The sequence below is a fragment of the Melanotaenia boesemani genome, chromosome 19 (assembly GCF_017639745.1).
Source record: "Melanotaenia boesemani isolate fMelBoe1 chromosome 19, fMelBoe1.pri, whole genome shotgun sequence".
Classification (NCBI taxonomy): Eukaryota; Metazoa; Chordata; class Actinopteri; order Atheriniformes; family Melanotaeniidae; genus Melanotaenia; species Melanotaenia boesemani.
Window position 1 is genome coordinate 24,342,158 of NC_055700.1, and position 18,904 is coordinate 24,361,061.

Sequence of the window (18,904 nt, forward strand, 5' to 3'; positions counted from 1 at the left end):
AAACTCAATCATACACAACTATTTACATATACAAGTTCTACGGGAAATATTTCATGAACTGATTCTGGGTCAAGATATTTTGTTTGTCTTAAACCTGCATAATACTAATTATTTGTAAACACGGGACAACTAGAGGTCCCTCTGTAAGGGAACGGGGACTTCAAACTGATATCTGATCGTGAATCATGTAGATATCAGAGCCCAATATTGATATTGGATCGAATCTGTTCCAACTCTAGTTTATGTTGAGATTCATAAAGATTTCAGAAACTTATGTTGAAGTAAAAATGAAAACGTATTTTTCTGTTAATTTGAAAACCACAAAATGCTACATAAGGGAAAACAGTCGATGGTAGGTACCCACTCACTGGTATTCCTGCTGGCCCCTGTAATCCCTGAGACCCCTGGGGTCCTATACTCCCCCTGGGTCCAGGTTTGCCTGTTGCTCCAGTAGGACCTGGAAAACCAGGAGGGCCCTGAAAAATGAATAATAGAATAAAGTCAGCTGTTATAAACAGGATCAACTGGACGTGGTCTCTGATTTTAGTTATTTTTGATAACTTTGTCTTCTGGATTTTGGGGTATTTTGAATTGTTCTGTGATTTTTAATTAGATTTACCTCCTTTTCTGTTTTTTAATTGTTTAGTTTTTCCTTGTTTATTCAACCTAGAGTTGTCTCGTCCTCGCCTGTGTTCAGTTAGTTGGTTTGGTTACTTTTCACCTGTTTATTATCACTGTTTATTCGACCGCCCAGTTTCTTTTGCTCAGAACTGGATTCTTGTTGTTTTCATTCCCAGTTTCTGTGTCATTTCTTTCTCAGCCTTTGGAATATTTCTGGTTGGTGGAGTTTCTGTAGATAGTTTCTTGTTTTCATACATGCCTGCTTTGGACCTACATTTAAACAACACCGATGATATAAATCATCTTTTTTTTGGCATGTCTGTGCTCAGTTGAAAGATCTGGTCAATTTTAACTCATTCAGGTCCATTTATCTTTAATTTAAAGATATACTGCATTTAGGTGTGAGCAAACTAAAAATAAATGCATAAATAAATACGTGATTGCTCACTCCATTGGTATGCAGATGATACACAAATCTATCTGCTCTTGCATCTTGAAGATTCTACATTCATATCTATGCTAAACTATCTTCAGGAGGGGAAATGCTGGATGGCTAACAACTGTCTTCAGCTAAATGACAATAAGTTAGAGGTGGTTATTTTCAGAGTTTGAAAGCCTCTTAGGTCAAATCTCAGACCCATGCAAGGAATGTGTGGTCCTATACGATACTGAACTAAGATTTGATAGATAATTTCACTGTCAGTTTTCTTTGTCCATTTGAGACCATTTGAGACATATTGTTATATTGGAATAATTTCTATCCGTCAATGTTTTACATTGCTAACGGTACTTTGGTATCAGCTGGTCTCTTGTCACATCTGCAGCAGAATCAATATTCATTTCTTTGTGAATTTGATCATTTGACAACATGATTCAGCACAGAGATAGCAAGTATTTATCTGTATTAGTACATGTAAAAAAGGCAATTTTTTAAGCTTGAAAGAAATGCTTTCAAAGCGGGTTCAGGACTCAGCAGCAAGAACTTCTATTATTAAAAAAAAATAAATCAATTTTTACCCCTGTTCTCGTATCTCTCCACAGGCTCCCATCTTGTATACAGCACCTTGGTTAACTGCGATTGTCTAAATGTGCTTTATAGATAAAATCTGATGCATGATAACACTTCAGTTTGTTTTAGCATCACTGAAGAGCATTGAGCTGAGCGACTGCTGACACTTTACTTATCTTATGATTGGTAAATGGACTGTGAGAAGTGTGTTGTACACTTGCAGGCATTGCATGAACATCTGTTATAATTTATCATTTAAAACTGACTTTATGTAACGTAAAAACAATGCACAAAAAAAGAATATTAAACCTAATCGTTACGATTTGTCACATTGGAAATTCATTTTATGAACAAGGCAGTTGCATAAAATTGGGGAAAAAAATGCTTAAAAGGCAACAATATTATATTTGAATGAAAATACATATAAATTAAAGATTTATTACTATTTCATCATGAGTGTTAACTCACCAGTGGGCCCTGTATCCCTTTAGGTCCTTCATTCCCAGGCCGACCCTGTGAAAAAAAAAATGGCATATTTATGCTGCTTGGACAGCATTTCTATGTCTGTCAGCAAGATTATTTAAAAAATTCTAATGGATGTCATGAAACTTAGTTGGGGAAAAAGCTTTGCTTGTCTTTAAGAGTTTGAAATATGTGGAGGATGCACTTTCTCTGTGCCCCTTAAGCTTATTTGATGTTCAGCTGTTAACTGTCCCAGCGTATAGCTTCATGAGCATCTGTGTAGCAAAGCAGGTGGAAAACTGCATCTCTTTATTCAAGAACAAATAAGCTCATTTTATTTGGTCTTTTTTCTACACTTTCTGTATATTTTGAAATAAACTTAACTCACATTCCCAGTGATGCAGTGAAAAACTGATAATGTTGCATCCCAGAGAGAGAACAGTGACAGACAAGACAGAGCAGCAGTTCAGTTTATCACCCTCATGTCAGTCAGCAGATTTCTTTTATCTCCAGCAGCTGTCAATGAAACACTGCAGATACAGGAAGCTTTTCATGGCTGTTCTGAAACCTTTATATGAGCCAATGCTTACTTGGGTTTTTCTTCACTTTTTTACATTAAATGATTCAGATTCAGATTCAGATTCAGATAACCTTTATTTGTCCCACAGCGGGGAAATTGCAGTCACTTTAGTTGTAATAATCAGTTTAATATTACATAAAATCAAGGCCTTAAAAAAGCATATCAAAGAAGAGAGAGAAGACATTTCCTTGTTTCCATGACAGTGACATGGATCTGATTGACATGAGACTGATAAATGTTGCTTACTTTAGCTAGCGCATCCAAAAAACAATACTTTTGGGTAAATATGTGCCATGTGAACCATGAACCGCTAGTTTCCTTCTCAGCTGAACGATAAACGCAACAAGAGAGACGGTACTAGCGACAAAAGATGATCAGCTGATCACCGACAGCCATCCTGATTCACAACAGGAGAGAGAGGTGGAGAGGAGGCAGCAGGAGTGCAGACAATGACAGCAGTAACGTTTGTGCAAACTACTTGAAAAGTTTTTGTTTTTTTGTTTTTTTTTAAATTTGCAGGAAAAGTGTGGGTGTTAAACCCTCTCACTACTAACATGTGGGTGTGAAACATCCTAATCTCTCACGGGTGAGATGCCCTCAAACTGCACAGAGCCAGTCGACTCACTTCTTCCATGTAGCCTTCAGATACCTCCATGGCTCGCCGTCATTAATGACGGATGCTGCGCATGCCTTAAATGCATTAATTTTTTAACACAGGTAATTACATAGATTAGTTACCTCTGGTAAAGCATTATTTTAGACAGCCTTATTTATTTTTAATCTTATTTATTTATTTTGAATTATGGAATTTTCATAAACTTGCTGGACCGGCCCGGTGGGGACAGAAAAAAGGAGAATAGCGAACAAAAGTAAAAAGGAAAGTAGAAAAATGAAAGAGGAGACAAAGATACAACAGACAACAACCCTTCAATCAGACAACCAACTGCTACACCTGTACAGAAACACAACAGAGAATTTCTTACAGCTTTTACACGAAAGCAGAGCTGACATGGTCCTTAAAACATAATAATGAATGATGTAGTAAGTTGCAATTTACAGGACTGAGTCACTTTTATTCATGGAATAATATAAACATCACTGGTACTGCAGTGCACTGACTACATCCAGAGAATGTGGTTTATTGTGGATACACTTTCAAATAAAAACTTCATCTCACCTGAGGTCCCCGGGGTCCCTGCTCTCCTCGAGGACCTGACAGTCCCTGAGAAAGACAAACAAAGTCACACCACGCTAACTACATATACGTTTGGGCTTCCGAACATTTTCATCTTTTGTCTTGTGAACAATATTATTCCGTCTGCCAGAGAACCTTCATGACATTTTGCCTTAATTATCAGAAGTGATTTTTTACCTGCAGCAGAAAAGGATCTGACAACAAAGATGGCAACTATGCATAAATTATGTGTAAATCTAAATGTAAAAGATATTTATTCATCCCTCCAGAAAACAAGAGATAAAACAAGTTAAAATAAAATAGTAGGTTAAAAAAAAAAAACCTCTATAGACTGACTGTGATGGTTTGGGACATTTATTCTTATCTTCAACCTTCTCCAACCTTTCAAGTCTGCTTTAAAGTTTGAATTTTGACCCATTTTACTTCAGAAATAGTTTCATCTTGCAACTGATGCTGCTTATTCTGATTGATTAAGGTAAAACAGTATATTTCTACAGTATTTAATATCAAACGACTGTTCCTGAAGATTTTCCCCTGGGTCTTAGTATGAGTTGAATTGTGAGCCAAGAGGGCAGTGAGACAGAAACCTGAGTGATTCATTTGTCCTCTATCAGCTGAGCATTCAATCTTGCCTAATTCACTATATTTTCACACAGAGTTCCATTCACTGGAAATCCCTCCACACCGGCTGCACACTTCACTAGATTACTTTTATTTATCGCGACCCTGATCATGACTCCTGTCTCAGTTAAATCTGTTGTACAATACTGAACTTAAAAAAAAAACAATTACCGCAGGCCCTGGCTTTCCTGGAGGGCCGGGTAAACCTCGTAAACCCCGCTCGCCCTGATGAAGAAGAACAAAGAAAATGTTATTGTTGTTTTGTACTTTCATTTACATTCAGTTCATGTTCAAAAATACTAATGACAAGAACAATCATCTCTCTCCTTTTCCTCTTAAAAATCTTGCCTTTACCAGCGCCGTACATGAGATGGATGAGTTATGGTCAGCCTTACCCTTTCTCCTATTAAACCTGGAGGCCCCCGCATGCCTACATTCCCCTGGATACCCTGATGATATATTGAAGACAAAGAAAGAAAGAAAAAAACACAACACAGTATATGTCAGCGAAATTTAACGTCTCAGATATTCATTATTACATTATCCGTTTGTATGCCTTGCAGTCTATAAAGAGTACCATTGTTAATTGTGTTTGCATTAAGGATGGATAAAGCTCTGACATCCAACATAGCAGCTCTGCATTCTGGGAAATATGCTAAATTATTGTCTTACAAAAAATAAATGAGATGATCAACAATTTAGTCATGTTTTATTAGCTTAATATAATAGCCATATACCATTTCATTCTGTGGCCTAATGTTATTGTTACACAAAAGGAATCTATGCAGTAACCAGAACTTATGTTGTTTGCATGACTAAAACCATCATGTTATGCAAATTCCAGTTTCAGAAATAGATATATATATAAAATAAATCTAGCATAATTTAGTGCTCTACTATCCATTTCCAGAATTAATGGTGTGGATTTAAAGTATAGAGCTTTTGAGCTTTTTTAGCAATACATGGAAACTTATAAAATCATAATAATCTGAATACAATGTCCAGAGTTGGGCTTTTTCAAGGTGTTTTTTGAGTAGGGTTGATTGCTGGCCATTTATAACTATACATTTTTTTATTCTTTCATTCAAAGTAGTGAATGTGTCTTGATGTTATCTTCTGATTTTATCATTTTATTTTACAACAACATTGATCACAACCTTCTGCTACAGAGGCTTAAACAAGTATTTCAAATTAAATCGAACCTTATTTATAAAGCACTTTTCATACGTAAGGCCAGTGTTTTACATGATGAAATTAACTGTTTAAATAACAAAAATACAAGCACACTCAAAGTTTATCACAAAACAAATCAAAGCACATACACTTAATCATATTTTCTCACACACCAGCTAAATGGACACGGAGTTCCACCCCCCACCCTTTTGACCCTACACTAAAATAAACAGTCTCTAACTAGAAAATAACTGTAAAAATATGTTTTGGCACCTAGGGGTCCATCCAAACCAAGAGCCAACCCAACCTGCGACCCAAAAGCTGTCACCATGGGAATGACCAAGATCAGGGCAGACCGGACCTACACCAAAGCCATAAGACTTCAGTGCAGGGCCCTGACTACCTCGACAAGTACACTCCCCACGGCAATGACCATGCGGCCCGAGCAGGCATAGCTCCCAATGAGGAGAACCCCTATGAGGAAAACACTGGAGTGGAAAAAATAAATAAATAAAACAAAGCTCAAATCAATCTAAAACTACAACAACAAATAAGACCAATAAAAGCAGAATAAAAAAATAAGTAAATAAATAAAATACAAAGTTTAACTAAAAGGTAAAAATAGATTAATTTAAAGGTGAATAAATGAACTAAAAATTAGTCATAAGCTAAGCTAAAAAGGTAGGTCTTGAGCTTCTTTTTAAAAACATCAAAGGTCTCTGCAGCCCTGAGACCCTCAGGCAGGCTCCAGCCATCCATAGACGAGGGCCATAGTGATGGAACGAGGCCTCAACGTAAGTTTTAGTTCTTACTTTATGAACAACTAACAGGCTGGTACCAGAGGATCTCAGGGTCTGCGAGGGTTTATAATTTAAAAGCAGGCCTGATAGTTAAGAAGGGCCATGACCATTAAAACTTTTATAAACAACTTAAAGAACCTTACAATCTATCCTGAAATGGACAGGAAGCAGTAAAACTGTCATTAACTGATTAATTTGGGTCATCGTGTTTTGTCTACTGAAACAGTACTTTCTTGTAAATGAGACTTCTTGTCTCAAAGGGATTACCTGTGTAAATAAAGGTTAAATTAAAAAAATAATTATCAACACTGACAAATAAGAATTGGTGAGTCTTATTTATTCCTTCCTCACTTTGTGAAACTATATCAATTTGACGTTTTTGCCATTTACTTATAAGAATTTTCTAAATTTTTTAATCCATCATTAATCCGTTACCATAGCAAATGTTTTCACACTAATGCAAAGTCAGCTGAGGAATCACTTACATACATGCCTACTGGGCCCTGAGGTCCCTCCATGCCGGGCTTCCCTGTAAAACCCTGAGAAAACAAACATCTACATCACACATCATGACATATAAAAATGTAACGTGTGTGTGTGTGTTGACATAATGGAGGCCTTGACTGTCATTTGAAGTCTAACCTTGTCTCCCGGAGGTCCTGGTGAGCCTGGTGGCCCTGTCTTTCCCGGTGGTCCCTGTCAAATTTAGAAAAAATAAATAAATAATCTCACCTATGAGCTAATGTGAAAACCGATCAGCCAGTCAGGTTTGCAGGCCTGGATATATTACAATACATTCCAAACACAATATTGCCTACATACTATAAACTTTATGGTAATGACATTTAAAAATTGGATGCTTTAGATGCTGACATCAGTTTAAAGGAATATCTGATAAATTTGCAAATACAACTACACTCCCTGTCCATTTTACTAGATACACCTGTTCAGCCAATCACATGGCAGCAGCTCAACACACTTAGTCATGTAGACTTGGTAAAGACGACTTGCTGAAGTTCAATCTGAGCATCAGAAAACAGAAAATGGTCTGAAGAAAAGAAAATATCCAGTGAGCAGCAGTTGTCTGAACCAAAATGTCTTGTTGATGTCAGACTTAAGAGGAGAATGGGCAGACTGGTTGGAGATAATAAGACAGGCAACAGGAAGTCAAAGAGCCACTGGTTCTGCCAAGGTATGCAGAATACAACCTCTGTACACACAACACGCCCAACCTTGAAGCAGATGGGCTACAGCTGCAGAAGACCACACCGGGTGCCTCATGTCAGCTAAGAACAGGAAACTACAATTCACACAGACCCACCAACACCGGACAACAGAAGATGGAAAAACGTTGCTGGTCTGATGAGTCTCCATTTCAGCTCCAATGTTCTGATGGCAGGATTAGAATTTGGTGGAAACAACGTCAAAACATGGATCCATCCTGCCTTGGATCAGTGGTTCAGGTTGCTGGTGGTGTAGTAGTGTGGGGGATATTTTCTTGCCACATGTTGGGCCCCTTATGTCCAATGTGGCCTGGTTTAACCACCACAGCCTACCTGAGTATTGCTGCTGACCATGTCCATCCCTTTATGACCACAGTGGAGCATCTTCTGACGGCTACCTCCAGCAGGATAATGCACCATGTCACAAAGCTCAGATCATCTCCACCTGCTTTCTAGAACATGACAATGAGTTCACTGGACTCCAACGGCCTCCACAGTCACCAGATCTCAATCCAGTAGAGCAGCTTTGGGATGTGGTGGAACAGGAGATTCTCATCATGGATGCAGCCGACAAACCTGCAGCAACTGTGTGATGCTGTCATGTCAATGTGGAGCAAAACCTCTGAGGAATGTTTTCAACACCTTGTTGAATCTGTAACACCAAGTATGAAGGCAGTTCTGAAAGCAAAGGTGGGTCTGACCCAGTACTAGCAGGAAGTACCAGATAAAGTGGCTGGTGAGTGTATAATTACTGTCTGTATTAAACCACTGGAACCAGCACATGAACTGACCAACAGCAGATTTGTGCAGTGACTAAAGGCATCATTGCAGAAACCTTGTCAGCACAACTAAGTTTTAGAATTTTAATATTTTCTCCATCTTAAATAATTGCTGCTAGCTAAAATATTTGTTCCCATATGGGCTATAATGTGTCTGAGCAATACAGCTTTATTAGTACGTCCTATCTTTTAAATAATACATCCAGAAAATGACAATGAGGCATACCATTGGACCAGGTGGGCCATCTGGTCCTCTCGCCCCAGTGATGCCTTGAAGACCCTGGAAATGCAGGAGGAAAAGCAAAGAAAGAAGGGGTCAAGAAACAGAAAAACTGCTGACTAATTAAAACAATCATGCACATCGAGGTCATTTATTTCTCTAAACTGACCAGGAGCAGTGAGCTGTTAAATCATGGCGATATGACATGACTGACTAATTTACTAATCTTTGTTTAATCTGCCATTTAATTTTTTCTTAGCCATTTCATTAAGTAGAGTTCATGAGGCTTCCACCTAAATGTTATGACAGATAAATTATTGGCCATAATGAGTTTTATTAACAATGTGGTGACTGTAAAACTCCAGCTGGGGCTCTTAGATGGTCAAGACTTTAATGAAACATGTGGTCTGGGTCTGTTTTAAAATGGTTATGTACCCACTGATTTACTGGAAAATCTTTAAAGCTAAAGAATATAATCTTTTTTTAAGGTTTGAGGACAGTCATGTTAGTTTCATGTTAGACTCTCATGAAGAAAAGCAGGTGAATGAAGAAATGCCCATCCAGTGCTGATTAATCGAAACACTGACGCACAGCAGGCCTTGTTTCATCAGTGTTGACCCAATCTGGAGTCTGAATAGCGGCAAATACATGCAGCTGGGTTCATTTGAATGATGCATTTATAAGAGTGGGACATTTTAAAGAAGCAGCTTATTTAGTTGGAAGGTGTTCAGCAGTCACATACTGTTTCCAGAATGTCCAGAAATTACTGGATATGTTAATTACAAATCTGTGATCCACACATACGCACCTACCAGTTAACTTCATGTCAACATGCTCGATACTGTATGGTTAACTGGCTGGTAGCAGACGCTGTTGTCTTGTTAAAACCTTTTTTTTCTTCTTTTTTTCAAGTGTTTGCTGACTGCTTTATTGCCTGCCTACAGATCTATAAAAACCCTCCATTATTTTATCCTGGTCTGCCTTGTAAAACTGTGATAATGTGTTTTTACTCTGTTGAACCCTAAAGCCTGTGGCAAGAAGCCAACAAAAGCAGTGCTGAGGGAATGATGTCATTAACCGCTGGGGTCACCCCGCGGCTAACGGCCTCACCGTCGATCCCTGCAAGCCGGCACTGCCATCAGCACCTGACGGACCCTGAAACAGAGACAGAAAATGGCAGCAATGAGATTTTGCCCAGTAAATAACAGTGATCACAATCTTGTGACTGTTCTTAGTTTTGTTATGTAATTTCTTCCAATATATCTTTTACAAAGTTCTTGCTAAGCTGAAAACACACCAATGCCACCGCATCAGCTGCCACCCGTAAGAGTTGCCATGGGCTGTGCAAACTTAAACCATAAGATCAAGTTCAGAATTGCTTGTTTTGGGGTTATTAGGTTGAAAAATGTATATTTCAAACAGCATTCCTTCTACCAGTTGTTTTCTGACTAGACAGAGCCGGAGCCTAATGAACATTATAGGCTTTTGTAACATTTTACACATTTTCCTTCACAATTTACAGATTATATTGGTGTGGATTTTTAATCAGTTCGGGTACAGCTTTCCTGACAGCTTGAATAAATATCAACTGGACTTCTTTCAACTCTCATTTTAAATGGGTGAAAGATAAAATCTCTCTGATAATATTGGATTGTTGGTTGTATGGTTACTTCATGATCCCAGCCTTTAAACCTCTTTTAAAAAGATCATTTATATGCGGCAGTGCTGCTATAAAAGCAAAGACAACAAATTATTGAAAGTTTATAGAAAATGGGCTGCTATAGGAGACCAGATGTGCAAACAGAGAGCAGGTTGAAGTACAACCCCAATTCCCAAAAAGTTGGAGCATTGCGTAAAATATATATAAAGAAGAAAAAACAAAAAGCAATTATTTGGAAATCTCATAAAATCATATTTTATTCCCAATAGAACATAAACATCATATCAGATGTTAAAACTGAGACATTTTATAATTTCATGGAAAAATATTATTTAATTAATTTAATAGTTCTGGACCATCATTGCTGGATTTCTGTTTCCATGATGCGCCAGATGTTTTGTATTAGTGAAAGGTATGGACCAGGGGTAGCCAACATTGGTCCTTTGAGGGCCCCAATCTGGCAGGTTTTCCAGATTTCCCTGCTCCAGCACACCTGACTCAAATTAAATGGGATCCAACAGCCTATAAGGATCTCCACAATGACTCGTTAGTTTAAGTCAGGTGTGTTGGAGCACGGAAATCTGGAAAACCTGCCGGATTGGGGCCCTCGAGGACCAACGTTGGCTACCCCTGGTCTGGACTGCAGGCAGGCCAGTTCAGCATCCAGATCTCTTCTCCTGTGAAGCCATGCTGCTGTGATGGATGTAGGATGTGGTTCAGCATTGTCTTGCTGAAATCTGCAAGACCTTCCCTGAAAGAGACGTTGTCTGGATGGGAGCAGATGTTGCTCGAAAACCTCCATGTACTTAACAGCGTAGATGAAGCCTTACAGAAGTGGAAGCTGCCCAGGCCATTGGCACTAATGCAACCCCATACCATCAGAGATGCAGGTCTTCAAACTGTCCACTGATAACAAGCTGGATGCTCCCTCTCCTCTTGAGTCTACAAGACATGGCATCCATAGCTTTCCACTTTACTTCAGTTAATTTTAAATGAGCTTTGGTCCAGAAAAGACAACCACGTTTCTGGATCGTGTTCACATATGTGTTCATCTTTGCACTATAAAGGTTCAGCCTGCATTTGTGGATTTCAGAGTGTCTGTTCACAGACAGTGATTTCTGAAAGTGTTTCTGAGTCCATGCATTGATTTCCTGAAGAGAACGCTGTCTGAGGGTCCCACGATCACCAGCATCCAGTTTAGACCGTCGACCTTGTCCCAGCACACAGAGATTCCTCCTGATTATCTGAATTTTTTGATGATATTAGATGGTTGTATCGTCAAAGTCTGAGGAACATTTTTCTTAAATTGTTTCATGTTTAAGACACAGTTTGTTTCAGATTGGTGAACCTCGTCTGTACATCTGAGAGACTCTGCCTCTCTGAAATTCTCCTTTTATATCCAGTCATGTTACTGACCTGTTGCCATTTAACCTAATTAAAAATTAACTCAAATTCTCCTCCAGTTGTATACTTATCCAGCCTTTTTAGAGATGTATTGCAACCATCAATTTATTTTACATTAAATGGTAAAAAATTCACCATCTGATATGTTGTTTATGTTCTATTGGTAATAAAATATGGGTTTATGAGATTTGCAAATCATTGCTTTCTGTTTTTATTAATAATTTATATAGCGTCTCAACTTTATGGAGTTGGGGTATAAACAAAGTATTTCTTCTTGTACACTAATTGTAATCATTTAGTTTGACCATTGCGTTATTACATTCTTTAGTAATCTTATTTTTCTGATTGTATTTGTGGTTCATTTTTAAGAATGTTTTGTTACACTAATTACTGATTTTTATCTGACCATCACTCATCCCTTTAATGACTACTGTAATTAATTATTGTCATATATATATTTAGATAAATATACTTTACATTTGGCAATGAAAATAAAGAAAAAACTATGAAAATTGAAAAAAACTGCTGCAGGGACTTATCATACAAAATAATTGGGGGTAGCTGTTTGATGCTGGTGTTTTCAGGCCTTTAAGTTTGATATAAAATGTCACAGTGTAGTGGTAAACATAAGTTCAACATGACAATACAGCAATGAATAAACGAGACCGAACCACAGCACTGAACAAACACTGCCTCCTGCTGTCTAAGCTGACAACCCCTTCATTATTTAGAATTTACTCTCAGCAGATGTACAGTGAGATTTGAAGCTGGATCGTTTCCCCTCAAAGAGACAAAACCAATGAAACTCCAGCAATAAAAAGTGTGTAATGATTATATAATTAACGGAATAACAACTGCAAGTTTAATACAGTATGAGGCAGGACTAAATGAAAACACACACAGACATGGTATTTTTAGGTGATGGGATTGAAATATGATAGAGAATGGGAACCTGTGTACCAGGCTTTCCTTCTGCTCCCTTTGGTCCAGGTGGCCCTGGAAAACCCTGGAAAAAAGACAATCAGAAAACACACAGATGCACAAACACAAATGTGTATCTCTGCAAGTGAGCAGAAGAAGAGACAGACATATCAATTTGCTTTTAGATGTTTTAAGGCTGTTTATCTACTCAGTATTTTCCCAGTTGTTGCTCTACCCATCACATGGGCAGAGCTTTGAGGAGCTGTAGACTTCCAGCTTACCGGTGGGCCTGGGACACCAGAGTGGCCTCTTTGTCCAGTCAAACCCTGGACAAGAAAAAAAAAACAGACAGGAGAAAATCAGGATGAAATAACGTTACACTGTCATTAAAACAAAAGGTGCAGCTGTAAGTTTTGTGTGTTTTCTACCTTGGACCCTCTGTGTCCTGGCTTTCCAGCTCGTCCATCTGATCCCCTGTCCCCCTTCAAAAGGTTTCAGATGTTAGCAACCAAAGCCGACTATTATTATTAACCTGAAACTGTGCTAGTTCACATTAACTGTGTTCACATGTGTGAGGAGGAAAATCATCACAGGATTTATATAAATTAGTTCTAGATTTACTTAAAATTACAGTACAAAACTAAATGGAACACAATAAAAGTTTTACATTTTATACATGTAAAATGATAAGAGTTCACATGTGATCATTAGTCGTACTTAGTTATCAAAAGTTAGTCTGTATAAATGTGGTGTTTCTTTTGGTTTTAATGCTACTAAATACATTTAATCCAGTTAACTTATAACTGCTGTAAATAACAGACTTTAAAGGAGTGCTGACCTTTAACCCATGGCTGCCCTGTTTTCCCTGTGGTCCGGTTTCACCGTCTGTGCCCTACATGACAAATAATAAAATCAGTCAAGCTCATCTCGTTTTCCACCTACTTTGCACCTTCCTTCACCAGGCTGAAGAACACATAATACAACCTTGTGCATCAAATATAATGGAACAGAGTTCCTCTAGCTTGGTGTTTGTGCATTTCAGCTTGTAGACTTAATATTTCCAGTTGTTATTAACGTTTCTTTAAATTTTGGAAATACTGTAGATTAAAAATATTGATTAAATTAAATTGGACAAATTTTTAAAAACTCAGTTTGTTATAAAATATCCTTTTTGTGTTAAAATCTCCTCTGTGTTGCAGACTACCTCAGCTCCTCCAGGACCAGGTGGGCCAGTGACTCCGGGGAAACCTGGGAAGCCGATAGGACCCCTTTCACCCTGAGAACCCCTAATCCCTGCTGCCCCCTGAGAACCCTGAAAGAAAAGATTTAGTTATTTTAAACCAAACAAGAAAAGTTCTTTATGAATCAGACAGGACACATGATGCTAACAGAGTAGTTTGATATTTTGGGAAATAATGTATCTCACATATACATATATATAAATATATATATATATATATATAAATAAAAAATTGCTTATATATAAGCAATTATTGTATATAATAAACTTATAAACAGTGCATTTTGTCCTGGTTAACATTCACATGACTAAGTACTATTACCTTTACTTAACATGAAATATGGTAGGGAGAATTTTACTGACAGCTACTGAACCCTAAAAAAAAGTGGTCTGACAAATACAGCAATAAAATCTAAAACATTTCCCAGTAAATTTATTATTATTTCAGTTCAAAGGTGCTTGTCCTGTAGGGGCATGTATACTTTATGACTTGTACAACAGGTCTGGACTACTCGTGAACAAGAGGAGTGCAAGAAAACTGACAAATCCCATAATTTATGTTAAATCCATTTGTGTGCACTGAAAGGATCCATATTTACACAAGCGGTTCCTCCATTAGGCAATGAGGTTTTACAGGGGTTTGGAGCTCCACAACTTTTATCTTCTACAGGAGTAACAGTTGTTTTCTCAGCAATATAACACTCATAACAAGAAGATAGCAGTGAACAAATGATGTGATTAGGTCAGATCTAAAAAATCATAGCTACAATTTATTATTTTTATATTCACACCAGTCAATGCTTGGTGCCTAAAAAGGCTGCAGCCAAAAAAAACCTTTTTCAACACAACAAAATAAGAAACTGAATCTCTGGAGAGAAACACTTCATCACATACTTCTAGTCAACAGAAGTGACTAATAGGGACTGGAAGGAATCAATTTGGAAAAGTTGACTTGTAAGACTTGGTGGAACGGGAGATTCTCATCATGGATGTGCAGCAACTGTGTGATGCTATGTCAATATGGAGCAAAATGAGGAATGTTTCCAACACCTTGTTCAATCTATGCCACCAAGACTTAAAGTATTCCTGAAGGCAAAAGGGGGTCCAACCCGGTTCTAGCAAGGTGGATTTAATAAAATGGCCGGTGAGTGTATCAAAGCCTGGACCTTAATACAAACAGAGAATCTATGGCATGCCTTAAAGACTGATGTACACAGACAGGATTTATTCAACTTAAAGGTTTTTTTTTTTTTTTTTTTTTTTTAAATTAGCAAAAATTCCAGCAGCTAGATGTGTGAATACTTTTGCACATCCCTGCCTTTATTGTACAGAGTTTCTGTAATTAGCCTTATCAGTATAACAGCTAAGAAACCAGGCTGCATACTAGATAAAAATAACTGTGTGTTGAATTTATTCTCAATGCTATAGATTTTCTTAAGTATAACTGGGCTATATGACTTCATGATTAAAGGTAATATAGTTGCTAACACAACAGCTATGCAAGTCATTTTGCTTGGAGTAATGTTACTATCTAATACTTGCTGACACTCAATACAAAAACTTACCTAAACAAATGAATATCTACTATATATTTATTTTTATATTTTACCAGCAAATTTTTGTTTCCCTATTTTATTTATGTAAATATGGTGTAATATTCCAACAAAACAATGAAGTTCCTACTTTGTCCCCTTTAGGTCCTGGATCTCCCCTGTCTCCATCTGGCCCTCTGTTACCCTGTCAGGGGGGGAAGAACTGTTAAAAAGTGACAGAGGCTATTAAGTCCTGCAAACCACAAACAGGCCTGAAGGTCTAATTGAACATCTACCATAATTCCTGGAAAGCCTACATGACCCTGTCCCCCTGGTGCACCCTGTAAAAGTGAAAAAGAAAAACAATTACAATCAGTATTACATGAATATGATTAGGCCAGAGAAAGTTAAGAATAAGAAACAGTAGAATGAGGTGATTTCTGTGGAGTACTAATATGAAAACAATGTCAGACAATTCTGAGTCGTCACCCATGGACACACCACAACCAGTAGATGGCACTGTGAGCATGCAGCATGTTCCCTGAAAGCATCCAGTAGTTCTTCAAAAGCAGCGTGGACATTTACAGGATTTTTTGTAGAACTGTGCAGAACAGCTGCTGTACAGCAAAAGTTGACCAGTGAAAAATATCCGAGAGAAGAGGGACAATATTCAGCCTTCTCTCTTCTTGCACACACCTAGTCTGCTCACATGATACAGTAGCGACAAGATGATTTTGCAGAAATTAAGTTATACTCAAGGCAGGTGTTAAAGTGGAACTTACCATGATGCCTTCAAAGCCAGGATCCCCCCGGACACCCATAGGTCCTACAGGCCCCTGATTTAGGAGAAAGAAACAGCACAGTTTGGAAAGCCGTGATAAGATGAAAAGATTTCTGACCTAATATGTCCATGTACATATACACCTATGATAATGCATTTTAAGCACAGATATACCATTAACAGCAGATATTAATTGTATAAAAATATATTAAGATAAATCGATGAGATGAAGGAGTGAATCTTTAAATAAATGCTGTTCTAAAGCATTTTTGAGCAGAATATTAAATCAATCTCATGAATAGGATTTGGTAACATAAAAATGAAGCCACTGAACTTACAGGATCTCCTTTAGGCCCAGGAGCCCCCATCAGTCCTGGGTGTCCCTATAGAGATGCATATAATACCATAAACCTGCATTTCAATTACACTAAAGTAAATAAAGCAAATACACAAACGCATCTGTTGGTAGTCTTGCCTTGAACTGTACTCACCTGGGGCCCTCTGCGTCCTGGAGGTCCCATCTGTCCCTCTAAACCTGGAGGTCCCTGGTCCATAGAAAAAGGATTCATATCTAACATTGTCCCCAAATATTTCCATAATGTTGTATAATTTATACACAAGCAAGTAAAGATTATACCTGAGGGCCTTGGGGGCCACCACTGCCAGCTGGTCCATTCTCCCCCTGGAAGATGCCATTAATGTTTGTACACAAAAAAAGCAACCTGTAAAACTTTTCTGGACACCAAGTTTGATGTATATAAATAGCAATATAGCCACATTCCATTTTTCCAGTCCCTGTTGAACTGACAAAAGGTTCCTGGTTATGGGTTCCTTGTCAGGATTTAGTGTTTATTTGTCTAGATTACCTGTTCTAAATTAGATGGTATAAAGCTTTAATTTGAGTCTTAATGTCTTATTGACATAAGGACTAACCCTAAACCTAACCCTTAGTGGAGATTTATCGTTAACTGACAAAGAAATTATACATCTCAGGCTTGTCAGAAAATCTTGTTTAAACTAAAGGTCAACTCAAGTATAATAAATTTTTTTTAACTGTACTCATACCCTTGAGCCATTAACTCCTTGAGTGCCAACTCGTCCTGTCACACCTGGTGCACCCTGTGACACACATACACAAAATGCATATGTACATATAACACACACATTTGGTATTTGAAGAAGCGGATAAATATTTTTCATCTAAAATTGTCTACTTACTGGATGTCCTGGCAGACCTGGAGGGCCATCCAGTCCACTCTCCCCCTGGTTACATGTAGGAAACAGTATGAATGACACAATGCTCTGCATTTCTTCATTGTCTATAAATTCATTTAAATATATAAACTTAGCTACTAAAAGCGATTGCAGCTAATTTGTAGATGAAATGTATCTCTAGAGATGACAGACATTTGTCAGCTATATAAAAAGAGATGGAGAGGACAAGAAAAGCCTGATGACTAGGCTTTGATGCTTTTACCACCAATTGCTAATTGCAGTAGCATCATGTGTTTGGATGCTGAGAGTGTGTTAGCAAAAAGCTACATGGAATCCAATGATGGCGTCCTCATTTATGCAACATGGCCTTGTATCAGATATATATCCAACCTGTTAATCAGATACTAAGGTGGCATGGGGTGGCGTTTAGCTCAACTGGTTGAGCAAACGTCCAAGGTACACAAGCTACATCTCCTCTTAGCAGCCAGCCCAGGTTAGAGTCCAAGCCTGGGACCCTTTGCTGCATGTCATTCCCCACTCTCTCTGACCCCCTTTCCTGTCAAGCTACTGTTGAAGAAAGGACAGTAGGGCCCAGAAATCCTTTGAAAAAGATACTAAGGTGACATGAATCAGATTTTTTTTAATCAGACCTAATGACTGGCTTTCTGTGTTCACATAACACTGGGGAAAAGTAACTGACACTTAGACTGAGATAAGAGATTGAGACTTTAACCTTAACCAACCAAAACTTTTTACTCCCATTTAACAATACAGTTTTGTTTTTTGTTAGCTGAACTGTTGCTGTTTTGGTCCAAAATCCCAGACCTCTGTTATACCTTTACTGGTCAAATACACGTTAAATACAAAAATGTTACTTACGCAAGCAGTCAATAAATAGTTTTTTCTTCCGTTAGGCCAAAGTTTATAAAAATTTGTGTAACATCCAAGCCTTAACAACTTAAAAGTGCATTGCTAATTGAGTGTTTGGTTGTTGTGCTGTACGGATATGAAGAAATCCTATACAATTTTGGTGCAACAAATTAACATTTGTTTGACATTTGACATCTAAAACAATAACCATACAATGGTTGATTTTCCATTCACAAGCAAAGAAAATCTAAGGCCATCTTTTGAAAAATCACATAAAGAAATGTGAATCTAGGAATTAGACACTTTTTCCATTAAATGGTTCACACCAGAGTGAGAGTGGCAGTGGCTACACTGTAGTAGTTGTACAACTTTAATTACACAGAAGAAATAATTGTCCTAATTCCTCTTGTGAACTTACCACCTGCGTGAGAGGCTTTAGGGGTCGGACGTAGTGCAATCTAAGTGGCGGCAAAAGGGGGGGACTCTGCTGGTCCGATCCTCGGCTGCAGAAGCTAGCTATAGGGACATCGAACGTCACCTCTCTGGCATGGAAGGAGCCTAAGTTGGTGAGCAACGTTGAGTGGTTCCAGTTAGATTT

At 38.0% G+C, this 18,904-nt stretch overlaps 1 protein-coding gene across 2 annotated transcripts in view; it reads right to left on the reverse strand.

Moving 5' to 3' along the window:
• si:ch211-196i2.1 (collagen alpha-1(I) chain) overlaps nt 1–18,904 on the reverse strand; it is a 115,859-nt gene that overhangs the window by 23,612 nt on the left and 73,343 nt on the right. For both annotated transcript variants that reach the window (XM_041970730.1, XM_041970731.1), the window contains 22 exons: nt 17,440–17,484; nt 17,287–17,340; nt 16,859–16,903; nt 16,713–16,766; nt 16,560–16,604; nt 16,223–16,276; nt 15,737–15,781; nt 15,592–15,645; nt 13,873–13,980; nt 13,507–13,560; nt 13,097–13,150; nt 12,950–12,994; nt 12,700–12,753; nt 9,794–9,838; nt 8,690–8,743; nt 7,104–7,157; nt 6,947–7,000; nt 4,884–4,937; nt 4,660–4,713; nt 3,850–3,894; nt 2,099–2,143; nt 369–476 (listed from right to left, as the gene is read on the reverse strand). In XM_041970730.1, the coding sequence (XP_041826664.1) occupies nt 369–476; nt 2,099–2,143; nt 3,850–3,894; nt 4,660–4,713; nt 4,884–4,937; nt 6,947–7,000; nt 7,104–7,157; nt 8,690–8,743; nt 9,794–9,838; nt 12,700–12,753; nt 12,950–12,994; nt 13,097–13,150; nt 13,507–13,560; nt 13,873–13,980; nt 15,592–15,645; nt 15,737–15,781; nt 16,223–16,276; nt 16,560–16,604; nt 16,713–16,766; nt 16,859–16,903; nt 17,287–17,340; nt 17,440–17,484 (1,224 nt within the window). The remainder of the gene's footprint in view (nt 1–368; nt 477–2,098; nt 2,144–3,849; nt 3,895–4,659; nt 4,714–4,883; nt 4,938–6,946; nt 7,001–7,103; nt 7,158–8,689; nt 8,744–9,793; nt 9,839–12,699; nt 12,754–12,949; nt 12,995–13,096; nt 13,151–13,506; nt 13,561–13,872; nt 13,981–15,591; nt 15,646–15,736; nt 15,782–16,222; nt 16,277–16,559; nt 16,605–16,712; nt 16,767–16,858; nt 16,904–17,286; nt 17,341–17,439; nt 17,485–18,904) is intronic.